At 42.8% G+C, this 12,297-nt stretch overlaps 1 protein-coding gene across 1 annotated transcript; it reads left to right on the forward strand.

Moving 5' to 3' along the window:
• Positions 1-781: 781 nt before the first annotated feature.
• On the forward strand, positions 782-12,297 carry kazald3 (Kazal-type serine peptidase inhibitor domain 3). The gene is made up of 4 exons (XM_074670916.1): positions 782-1,595; positions 11,486-11,646; positions 11,728-11,875; positions 11,962-12,297. The coding sequence occupies exons 1-4, from the start codon at positions 1,046-1,048 to the stop codon at positions 12,045-12,047; spliced, it is 945 nt and encodes a 314-aa protein (XP_074527017.1). The 5' UTR covers positions 782-1,045; the 3' UTR covers positions 12,048-12,297.

Below are 12,297 nucleotides of genomic sequence, written 5' to 3' on the forward strand. Positions count from 1 at the left end.
AAGCCAGCATGCAACAGGTAATTTTTCTTTGTAACAGCTTGATCCATACAAAATACAATATAATAAATACAACAACCAGGGCAAATCCAATAAAAACAATACAAAACAAAACTCAGTGCTACATACCTTTCATTACTTTATTTCATTCTCACACAAACCACCATGTGCTCCTGGCTTCATTCAGGTTTTTTGCATCTTTTTTGGCGTGTGACAACACCTTCGCTACTTATTCAAATTCTGGGGTTGCGCCCACCCACAAACCGGAAGCGTAGCACAACCCTCTAGTGGTCATTTACAGTTAGTATCACAGATACAATACCAAAACACTAACTTAATTTACATGAAGAGATGCATGACTCTAGTCACTTCTAGCCATTAAAGAGGTGATGCCCATCATACAGGTAACTGTTTACTTCTACAGAGGTTACTTAAGTCAGTATAACCCCCTTTTTTTTTTCAAACCACAGAAGTTTTTCCACGAGTTTAAATTTGCTTTCATAACTGAAAACCAGCGTATGCAACAAAATTGACCCAACAGAACAGTCACATTGGTAGTAGAAGGTTTGGAAAACAGCCAAATTTGATGTTAGGCTTCTGAACTCCATAAGAACCAAAATGGTGACGTCACGAAGACTATGGTCCATGTGCAGTTTTATACCCTCTATGGTTTTAACCATCGCAAAATGTGATTTATTTTGAAAGACTAGACCGGATGTTGAGGGTTCGAGAACAGCGGTCTTCACTGTGAGGTCTCGTGCCTGTTTGAGAAGCAGCGCGAGCAGCTCAGCTGTTCGGACGCGGGACGGTTACAGCTCAGACACGGAGTCCGGATTTTATGTTTAAACGTTTCCTCTGTTTTTGACAGATGTTTGCTTCCGTTTTAGAAAAACGGATGTTTTCTTTAGTTTCCCGCCTCGTGGTTTCCAGGGATGTAACTTTAAAGAGTCTGTAAACTCAGATTTAAGTCTTTTTTCTCAGGTTACGTTGAATTGGTGTCACCTGTCCGGTGTTCTGGTCCAGAAGAAACCCTGACACCTGGGTAGAAATGTCGGGGTTGAGAGGACTAGTTCTCATAAGTCTCTGTTTAAATCTTCAACCATGTGTCCGGGGTGTCCCCAGTCAGCTGCCCGACCTCAGCTCCGAGCCGCCCGGACACTTCTCCTTCTCAGACCCGTTGCTGGACTACGACCGTCTGGACGAGGAGCTGGGAGGCGGCGGTGGTCGGATCGGGACCGAGAGCTGCGGTTTGTGTGAGCCAGAGTTATGCCCTGAAACCCGGGGCTGCCGGGCCGGACTCGTACTGGACTCCTGCGGGTGTTGTAAGGAGTGCGGAAACCTGGAGGGCCAAGCCTGTGACCCGGGGGACCGCAGCGTCTTCTACGGGCTCTGCGGGACCGGGATGCGGTGCCAGGCAGACCCGCGGCCGGGAGGCAGAGAGGGAGAGGAGGAGGATGAAGAGGAGGTTTGTGTGTGTGAGGAGCAGGAGGCGGTGTGTGGGACTGATGGGGTCTCCTATATGAACATGTGTCAGTTCAGAGAGGCTGCTTTCTCCAAACCTGCACTCAAGATCAAAGGGAAGGGGCCCTGCAAGACCGGTACGGAACCTGAGAACACCTTTTGTTTATGTCTGCATGCCTGTCTTTTTTTTTTTATCACACCAGCCATATTCAGAAACATGTCATTTATCTCTTAATGTATATTCTATTCGAGCTGAACGAAACTGGAAGTCAAAATTTATGAAAAAAAATGAAACCCAAAGGCATATGTAGGTGAATGAAGTCTACCTGTGACCCTTTCTCTATTTCCAAAAAAACTCTTATGGGTCTAACTGGATTCCAGTTATTTACCCATTAAAGCCACTATAAGGAGTTTTTAACCAACTTTTAAAGCTCCCTCCTGCACCGCCGTGGCTTCATGCTCTCTGTAGTAAACTCAAGTAAACAGCAGTCAGAATTATTTCCATAACCAGTGTCAAATTGGCTTTTCTGTAGCGGAAAAAAAAACAGGTGTCGGTAACATACAAAAAGACGTTAACTGTTGAAATCTGTATTAGACGGAGAAACTCTACTCATCTTTTTAGCGATCAACTAAATCAGAGATCACCAGAGTTGTGGACTTGAGTCAGACTCGAGTCATAATTTTGATGACTCTGGACTCGACTCAATGACTCGGGACTTGACTCAGACTTTAGTCTAATGACTTGAAAACAAATGTGCCCCCTATTAAAAGCATTAATGACGGTAATTCTGTTATTTCAGGGCAACAAATTTTCCCACAGAATTTTCCTCATTGAATGCATTTATTAATGTCCAATCAGGTGTGAGAACAAACAACAAGGAATTCAAAATGCATTCATTGTATTTGATAAATTAAATAGATTGTTACAGTGCTTGTGATTTGCAAGGACTTGAACATTTCAAGGCTGTGACTTTTAAAGGTCCCATATTACGCAAAAATCACTTTATTAAGTCTTTTAGTGAAATTTTTGGGTCTTTGGCTGTTTGAGAACGAGCTGTTTGGATTTTGGGGATTTGCTGACGTCAGCGATTCCCTTTGCTGACCAATCAGGAGCAAGTCTGACCTGATTGGTCCACCGGAGCAGATACCCCGAACCCCCTCCCCACTGCTGCTCCAGCAGCCATCACTGCTTTGTTTTTGGCTGTAAACAGCCACATAGTTCCATGCTCAAGCTTCCCATCTCTGAAGAAGACAGACTAAGTGTCTAGAGTTCATTTATCAAGGAAATGTTCCAGCTACACTCAGTAAAACTGTGCATGTGTGTGCTAGTCACTTCACGGCCGACTGCTTTTCCAACTTTGGACAGTCCAACAGAGGGCTAGCAAACAGACTGGTCCTGAATCCAGGCGCATTACCAACCATCCTCCAACAAACCTGGGACCCTGGAAATGTGAGTATTTTAAATGCTGTGTGCTGTGGAGCAGATGGAAGAGCTTTTCCTCAGTGTCCCCCCTGTCTCTGTGTTAGCTTCAGGATGCTAACTCTAGCTGCGGTTAGCCTGTTGTTTTAGCCTGTAATGTTACAGTAAACGAGCTTCGCTCTTTTCTAAACATTGTGCACTCGGAGCTCGTTGCACCGCTCTCAGTGACGCTGAAGAGCAGGGCGGTATCAGCGGTGGCTCATTTACATATGAAGGCCACGCCCACTAAATCAGAGCGTTCTGAACAGAGGGGCTATGAGAGCCTGGAAACAATGCTGCTGTGCTTGATTTATTGGCTTTTTGGACCAAAACATGTTACTACCATTTCATGAAGACATCAATGATCCAGATTAAACTGCAGAAAAGGAGCAGGACATGGGACCTTAAAGGACTTGCACATCTTAACTTGAGACTTGAGATTAAAGACTCGAGACTTGCAAAGCAATTTCTTGCTCCCACATCTGCTGGTCACATTGCAATTAATAATTTAAAGAGGGGGTATTGTGCTTTTCTCAAGCATTCATTTTGTCCATCTGGTGTCCCCGTTGCAGCTTAACATGATTAACAGCCTCACAAAATGTGTTTTTCTCTCACTGGTGTTACTGAAAACTCTTATTTCAGCCTTTGTCTTTTATTTAGCTGCTGTCTCTTTAAGGTTCCCGCCTCACAAACCCCCATCCTTCTGCTTGGCCAGCTGTCTGTAGGCCTGTCGAGTGCATAGCTATCAGCAATCCTCGGTGTTTGAGGTCTCAGCTTCATCTAATGTGTCATGAACCAGTTGGGAGATCCTTTTGCGATGATGTCATAATTTCAGCAAGTCTCGTTCTGATCTCGTTAAGATCCTGCTCTGTTAAAAGTTTCCTCTGGCAAAGAAAAAGTAGCAAAGGCGCATTGTTACCACAGTTGGTGAGAGTCCTCATGGGAAATGAAGTCTTCATCCCAACGCCAGTTCCATCCAGAAGCCAAGAAACATGAAGAGTTGTGTCCTGGTTTAGTTCGAGAGGAAAAAGGGATCAATCAGGGTAAAGCCTGTGTGATTTCAGCGCTGAGGGGACTCTAATAACTTTTGTTTGTCAGATTATAAACACAGATGTGGGCTCAGTTTATGGGCTGCTCTCTGAAGGGGTTTTATAGTTGTGTTTTTCCACTTAAGAGGTCTTAAAGTAGTAAAAAAAGACCTTTAAATGTGAGCCAAAGTGCATAATGTTGAGGAAATCTGCTTCTCCAGGTTGCAGTTTTTGTTTAGCTGAAAACAAAAAAAGAAATAAAGCAGATCTGAAGTGAAAGCGATCAGAGTATCGTCCCAAAATTGCTGAGGTTTTTTTGAATTGATATAAACACCATTGGGAAGCCACAATGTGTCACATTTTCAAGAGCAAACGCACAATTTTAGGGTATTTGGAGACGTTACGTGAGACCCTGAGAGAAAGGAGTCGCATACTTTTCTTTGTTTGAGGAAACAAAAGACAGATGGCAGATTTACAGCAAAGAGCCAGCCTCATGTGTTGCTCTGCTGCTTTTTCCCTCCAGCTGCGACAAACATCCACATTCTCCGCTGCTGCCGAGGAAATGCCTCTTTTCTCACTTTACTGCTCGTCTCTTTGCTATCTGATTATAAAAACGTATGATGGAAAGTAAAACACAGAAGAAACTTTACTTATATGACCTGTTTCATTCATTTATTCATAAAGCACACTGCTGGGTTAATGTAGAATAACCTCAATGCAAACACCAGTGTTAGCCTCTTAAATCTAAATTAACAGTGTTTCCAATTAGGTATGACACAAACCATGAAAGCTTTGTTCACACATGCTCGTATCTGGAAATTTTTAAACTGTGAAGCATGTGTGAACTGAGGCTACAATTCACACAGCAACACCAAAACTGGACAATAGAAGATTGGAAAAATGTTGCCTGGTCTGATGAGTCTGGATTTCTGCTCCACATTCAGATGGTAGGGTCAGAATTTGGCCTCAACAACATGAAAGCATGGATCCATCCTGCCTTGTATCAACGGTTCAGGCTGCTGCTGCTGGTGTAATGGTGTGGGGGAGATTTTCTTGGCTCACTTTGGGCCCCTTAGTACCAACTGAGCATGGTTTAAAGTCCACAGAAAAAAAGAACGAAAGAAAGAAAAAAAGAAAAAGAAGAAAAAAGAAAAACAAGGGGAGACAAAAGAAAAAAAGAAAGAAAAAAGGAAAAGAAAGTGGGGAAAGAAAAAAAAGGAAAAAAGAAAAAAATAAAAAGAAAGAAGAAAGAGGAAAAAAGAGGAATAAAGAAAAAGAAGAGAAAAAAGAAAAAAGAGAAAAAGGAAAAAGAAAAAAAGGGAAAAAAGAAAGAAAAAGGAAAAAAGAAAAACAAGGGGGGACAAAAGAAAAAAGAAAGAAAAAAGGAAGAGAAAGGGGGTTAAAAAAAGAAAAAAGGAAAAAAGAAAAAGGGAAAATAGAAGAAAAAAGAAGAAAAAAAGAAAAAAAAGACAAAAAAAAAAGAAAAAAGAGAAAAAAGAAAAAGAAAAAAAGTCAGCTGGTAAGTCCTGAGTATTGTTGCTGACCATGTCCATCCCTTTATGAGCACAGTGTACCCATCTTCTGATGCTACTTCCAGCAGGATAACGCTCCATGTCATAAAGCTGGAATCATCTCAGACTGCTTTCTTCAACATGACAATGAGTTCCCTGTACTCAAATGTCCTCCACAGTCCCCAGATCTCAATCCAATAGAGCACCTTTGGGATGTGGTGGAACGGGAGATTCTCATCATGGATGTTCAGCCGACAAATCTGCAGCAACTGTGTGATGCTATCATGTCAATATGGAGCAAACTCTCTGAGGAATGTTTCCAGGACCTTGTTGAATCTATGCCACCAAGGATTAAGGCAGTTCTGAAGGCAAAAGGAGGTCCAACCCGGTACTAGCAAGGTCTACCTAATAAAGTGGCCGGTGAGTGTATAGTCTCTGTGACTGTATTAAAGAAGAGGGTTTTCACTAGAGGTCGGCCGATATGGGTTTTTTGGGGGCCGATGCCGATGCTTTCCAAATTTGGGCAGCCGATGCCGATATGCATAGCCGATTTTTCCAATTTGATATTCAGGCCGATTGTCATATATTTATCACATTTTTGTGAAACGCAGCAATTTCTGAGCAACTAAAAGAAATCTATTACAACAAGTCGTGTCTAGTCCTCTGAACATTTATTCAGCTTTCAAAACAATGAAATATTTTGTCTGAGTAAACAAACAATGTAACAAGCAGTAGTAAACATTCACACTCTTCTTAAAATGTCAAAAAAAGAAATTTAAACTTATTAATATAATGTGAACAAATGTATGTAATGTATCCAAGTGGTTCCACAAGTTTGAGGTGCTCATCTTTTTTGTGCCTGATCAAAAATTGCATCATTTTAAACAAGGGATCAAAAATCGGCTTTTTAAAAGAAAATACGGCCGATGGCCGATAGAAACAAATGTCCAAATATCGGCCGGCCGATATATCGGTCTACCTCTAGTTTTCACATTACGTGCATACCCTCTGTTTTGGTTGGAGGTCCACAGCTAACAGCTAAATGTCTGTGCAGCAGAGTGATGTGAAGGCCTCTATGATTTTATTCATTTACTCAAACAGCGTCAGCTACAGAAACCTTCACAGTAGAGATGTTTTTCTGTCTCTCTAAAGTCACTTTTCATTTTGTCAAACAAAAAGCGTCTTTTCTCTGTTGGTAAGGCCAGCTTAACTGTGGATATTTCAGGGCATGTTACTCAAATGATTGTTTTCAGCTGCCAGATTTCTGCTGCATTGAGAAACATTCAGAAACATTCTCAGTATGTACATAAGATCCTTAATCACACAGTGAGAAGGCTGTGGGTTTAGGTCCAGCTGAATGAACTATTGAAAGCTCCTGGAAATCTAATTTCACATGTATGAAATGTTGACCTTCTGAGATATGTGCTTCTTACACCACGAACATGTAATGCTCTTATAGGATATACAGAAATACTTTAGATTGAATTTATTTCACTGCAAGTGGATACAAGCGTTAGTAAGTGTAAGTGGGGGATCTTAGCCGCTTAGAGTGTGAAGTCGGCAGAGATCGACAGGTGTTTTGGCTTAAAAGGCGACCCTGTTAAAGGTCCCTTTTTTTATTTCCTTTCCTGCAGTTTAATATGGATCATTGTCTTCATGAAATGGTAGTAACATGTTTTGGTCCAAAAAGCCAATAAATCAAGCACAGCTGCATTGTTTCCAGGCTCTCATAGCCCCTCTGTTCAGAACGCTCTGATTTAGTGGGCGTGGCCTTCATATGTAAATGAGCCACCGCTGATACCGCCCCGCTCTTCAGGGTCACTGAGAGCGGCGCCACGAGCTCAGAGTGCACAATGTTTACAAAACAGCGAAGCTCGTTTACCGTAACATTACAGGCTAAAACAACAGGCTAACCGCAGCTACAGTTAGCATCCTGAAGCTAACACAGAGACAGGGGGGACACTGAGGAAAAGCTCTTCCATCTGCTCCACAGCACACAGCATTTAAAATACTCACATTTCCAGGGTCCCAGGTTTGTTGGAGGATGGTTGGTAATGCGCCTGGATTCAGGACCAGTCTATTGGCTAGCCCTCTGTTGGACTGTCCAAAGTTGGAAAAGCAGTCGGCCGTGAAGTGACTAGCACACACATGCTCAGTTTTACTGAGTGTAGCTGGAACATTTCCTGATAAATGAACTCTAGACACTTAGTCTGTCTTCTTCTGAGATGGGAAGCTTGAGCACGGAACTATGTGGCTGTTTACAGCCAAAAACAGAGCAGTGATGGCTCTCTAACTTTGGCATTCTCCTCCCAGGGAGGGGAGTGGGCGGGGAGGGGATCTGGGGTATCTGCTCTGGTGGACCAATCAGGTCAGACTTGCTCCTGATTGGTCAAAAAAGGGACTCGCTAACATCAGCAAATCCCTGAAATCCAAACAGCTCGTTTTAGGTCAGGATTTTACAATCACCAGCACTACTAAGAACAGGTTTTGTCATTAAATATCACATTTTGTGGGCTGGGAGGAAATCCAAAGAGCCACAAATTTCACTAAAAGACTTAATAAAGTGATTTTTGCATAATATGGGAACTTTAAATGAGGACTTTGAGTGGGAAGCATCCCTCTCAAACAGCTTTGGATCCTCATTAAATCCTGATCTGATGAGATTATGACACACGTAGCTAATACTTAACTAGGATGACCTTCCTAGGGCTTCATCTGTGTCTGAACAGCTGTTGTAAACTGGATCTCCACTGACATGTTCAGCTGAAGGTCTCCAGTTTACAGGGTCACTCTTTAAACTGGAACACCAGAAGCTGACAGAGACACATTCACACCATCAGGCTCAAAGACCGTTGTTCAGGAGGTACTAAACCAAGTCCATCACAGCTGGGGTCAGCTCATTGTGGACGTTCAGTTTGCAGGCCTCGTCTCCCAAAGTTCCTGTCATCTGTAAAACTGTTTCAAGGGGTCTATTAACCCAGAACCAGCTTGAGACCCTGGTGTTGTCACAGGGGCCACAGTGGTGTTAAGTCTTGTGTTGCAGTGAAAGATCCTGGTGGACTGGAGCGCTCACAGTGAACACACAGAGGCGGGTGGAGTCTGGCGGACCCTGGATCAGTTGTGGTGGTCACTGAATAAACCCTCAGAGCTTTAACTCCAGCTGAGAGGTGAAACCTGATCCTCTGGAGGTTTAAAGACCTGATGGAGGTGACTGAGACCCGTGTTCACGCTGAGGGCTCCACCCGTCTCTGTGCTGTGTTTGAACAAACTACCAGTGTCTGCGGAGAAACACACACACTGTTCTCCTCCTCCAAAGCTTTATTCCTGCCTCCCTGCAGATCAGAGTTTCTCTGGGTAAAAGCTGAACTCTTGATTTCATGAAACTCAGAGAGGAGCCAGATTAAAACTTCTCCAAATCTCAAGATGTTGACGAGTCTCTGAGCGCTCTTCGTCCCGTGTTTATTTTTGTTGTGTTGAGACAAATTGGAGTCAAAGTGTTTGAGCGTGTTGGGCGTCTCGCTGCTCTCAGTTTATTTCTCATCCTGAGGAATTCGCTGAGGAGAAGTTTGGAGAGGAGGATTATCTGGACCTCCACGATGTTTTCTGAATAACAGCAAAAACAAGCTGTGAGGAAACAGTTGATCCTGATGTTTGGAGAGGACATGTCCTAAAGCTGAGAGCAACAAGAGTTTTTTTTTTGGATGAGTCTGTTTTTTATCACGACAGTTTCTGCATCAGCCTCACCTGCAAAGAGAAAACATGGTATCATGAAAATAAGTGGTATTACCTGTAAAAAAGAGTCTGTCAGCTGTAATCTAATCTGATTATAACTCTCGCTGAGAGCCAGATAAAAGCTTCCAGCGTGATACTTAGAGATAATACGAAGGTGAAAGGAGGAATAAAACACCTTCAGCTCTCTTTCTTCCAGAAGTCCTTGAGAGGAGCCTGAAAGTGATCTTGAAAAGTCTCCCTTCTAGATATTTGCCTGATCATAATCCACACTTTAAAATGAGATTATCAGCACCAATGTAACAGGTTACAGTTTCTTTTAAATTACTACATAAAGGTTCCCGATTGGGTTGATTTACAGCACGTCTTGGTCTCCATGACAAAACCACGCTGACTGATGATGTTTAGTAGAGAGAACAGAGACCTGTGTTTTTCTCTGCTGAAAACGATTTCTGTGATTAATTTTGTAAGGCTAAAACTCAAGCTAAAGGCTAAAGCTCTGGTTGAAGGCTAAAGAACAAGTTAAAGACTAACACATGAGCTAAAGGCCAAAACACAAAGTCCAAAGCACAAGCTAAGGCTAATACATTAGCTAAAGGCTTATACACAGGTTAACAGCTAAAACACAAGCCAAGGACTAAAACACAAGTAAAAGGCTAAAGCGCTAGCTAAAGGCTACAAAACAGGTAAAAGGCTGAAACATAAACTAAAGGCTAACACATGAGCTTAGGGCTAATACATTAGCCAAAGGCCTAACACAGATAAAAGGCTAAAACACAAGCTGAAGGCTTAAACCTGGGTAAAAATAAAGGCTAAAACACAGGTAAAAGGCCAACACACTAGCCAAAAGCTAAAACATGGGTAAATTAAAAGGCTAAGACACTAACCAATGGCTAAAACACTGGTAAAAGGCTAAAGCACAAATTAAAGGCTCATACATTAGCTTAAATCTTAAACAGATAAAATGCTAAAACACTGGCTTAAGGTTAAAACATGGGTACAAGGTTTAAACACTAGCTAATGCTGAAACTCTTGTTAAAGGTTAAAACGCAAACTAAAGGCTAACACATGAGCTAAAAGCTAAAAAAAAAGGTAAAATCCAAAGCACAGGCTAAAGGCTTATACATCAGCTAAAGGCTTAAACTCTGGTAAAATGCTAATACACTGGTAAAATGCTAAAACAATAGCTTAAGGCTAAAACATGGATAAAGGGCTTAAACACTAGCTACTTGCTAAAACACTGGTAAAAGGCAAAAACATAAATTAAAGGCTCACACATGAGCTTAAAGCTAAAATACAAGATTAAGTCCAAAGCACAAGCTTAAAGCTCATACATTAGCTAAAGGCTAAACCACAGGTAAAGGGCTAAAACACTTACTAATGTTTAAAGCTCTGGTCAAAGGCTAAAACACAAATAAAAGGCAAACACATGAGCGTATGGCTCAAACACAAAATAAAGTCTAAAGCGAAAGCTAAAGGCTTATACATTAGCTAAAGGCTAATACACGGGTAAACAGCTAAAACACTAGCTAAAGGCCAAAACATGGGTAAAAGACTTAAACACCAGCTAATGGCTAAAACTCTGGTTAAAGGCTAAAACACAAAGTAAAGGCAAACACATGAGCTTAAGGTAAAAACACAAGCCAAAGTCCAAAGCACAAGCTAAAGGCTAATACATTAACTTAAGGTTTGAACACAAACTCAAACACAGATAAAACACTAATACAGTAGCTTAAGGCTAAAATACTACCTAAAGGCTGAAACACAAACTAAAGGCTAAAACACAAGCTCAAAGGCTAAAAGGGCTAATCTGTTTGTGCTAATGTTGACTCCAACCCACAGTCAGCAGTTATTCTGCAGTGGTCTGTTCAAACTTGAGAGTCTATCAATAAAATGAAGAGTGAGGTTACGTTAGCTCTGATTGGTAGATGACTGGCAGGACATAACCAGGATTCACTGACGTTACACATTACAGACACGTCAGCGCTACATATGGACAGCTACTAAACTACGGTACAAACTTACAAAGTTTTCTTGTTGTCACGTTTCAATTAACAGCACTGTGTTACTGTGCTGATAAATACCTTACCTCGTCACGTTGTATTTGGTAAAAAGTTAACTTGAACAAAGAAAATTTGCTCCAAAACAAACACACACCTGGTTAAAAGTCACATCTTTACGACAGTGTGTGTGAGACTCCGGGCCTGAAGGTGGCGAGGCAACATCCCAACTTTATCTGGGTTAGTTTGAAAACAAAGTTTCATCAGACTGACTCATGGGTGACTCTGTGTGTCCCTCAGTGCCCATCATTAAGGTCCCCCCTCACAGCCAGGTGAACGGGACAGGTAGCAGCCTGGTCTTCCTCTGCGAGGTGTTTGCGTTCCCCATGGCTCTGGTGGAGTGGAGGAAGGAGGGCCGGGACGTCATCCTGCCTGGAGATGACCCCCACATCTCTGTCCAGGTGTGTTCAAAACCCAAACAGACCCCCATCAGCTCCACACACACACACGTCTCACCTGTGACACCTTCTCTGTCTTCACAGTCCCGGGGCGGTCCTCTGAAATTTGAGCTCTCCAGTTGGCTGCAGATCGAAGGGGCGGAGCCAGAGGACTCTGGGACTTATCGCTGCATCGCTCGCAACAACCTGGGGTCTGTTTCGGCCTCGGCGGTGCTGGGCGTCCTGGGAGCAGGTGAGAGGAATAATGTTTGTCTCTGGTAGAAAAAACAGAAAACAAAGGTCGGTGTTTGCACTAACTCCTCTTCGTCTCTCCGTCAGACGAGCTGTCGTCCTACCTGGAGAACAGCGTGTCAGAAATGAGGCAGCTGATGGACGCCACAGACTACAGCCAGGACTTTTACTGACTGCTGTGATGTCACTTCCTGTCACCTGACACTGTTGGGCCTGTCGTCCTCTGTGACTCCCAGACGCCTGGTGAGTCAGGCTGAAGCATCGTTAAGAGGAGCAGCAGAGGTCACATGATCTCTGCTCCAGTACAGTTTGTTTTCAGTGATTTATTAACGTACGGCTCATATCCTCCTCACTGTATCGTCACATGACTCTGACAACACGCGAGCTGGCGACCCGGAGGCTCAGCATGTTGAACGTGTTGTA

Source organism: Halichoeres trimaculatus, unplaced genomic scaffold (assembly GCF_033239565.1).
Source record: "Halichoeres trimaculatus isolate MK-OKI-2021-1 unplaced genomic scaffold, fHalTri1.1 fHalTri1_scaffold_5, whole genome shotgun sequence".
NCBI classification, from domain to species: domain Eukaryota; kingdom Metazoa; phylum Chordata; class Actinopteri; order Labriformes; family Labridae; genus Halichoeres; species Halichoeres trimaculatus.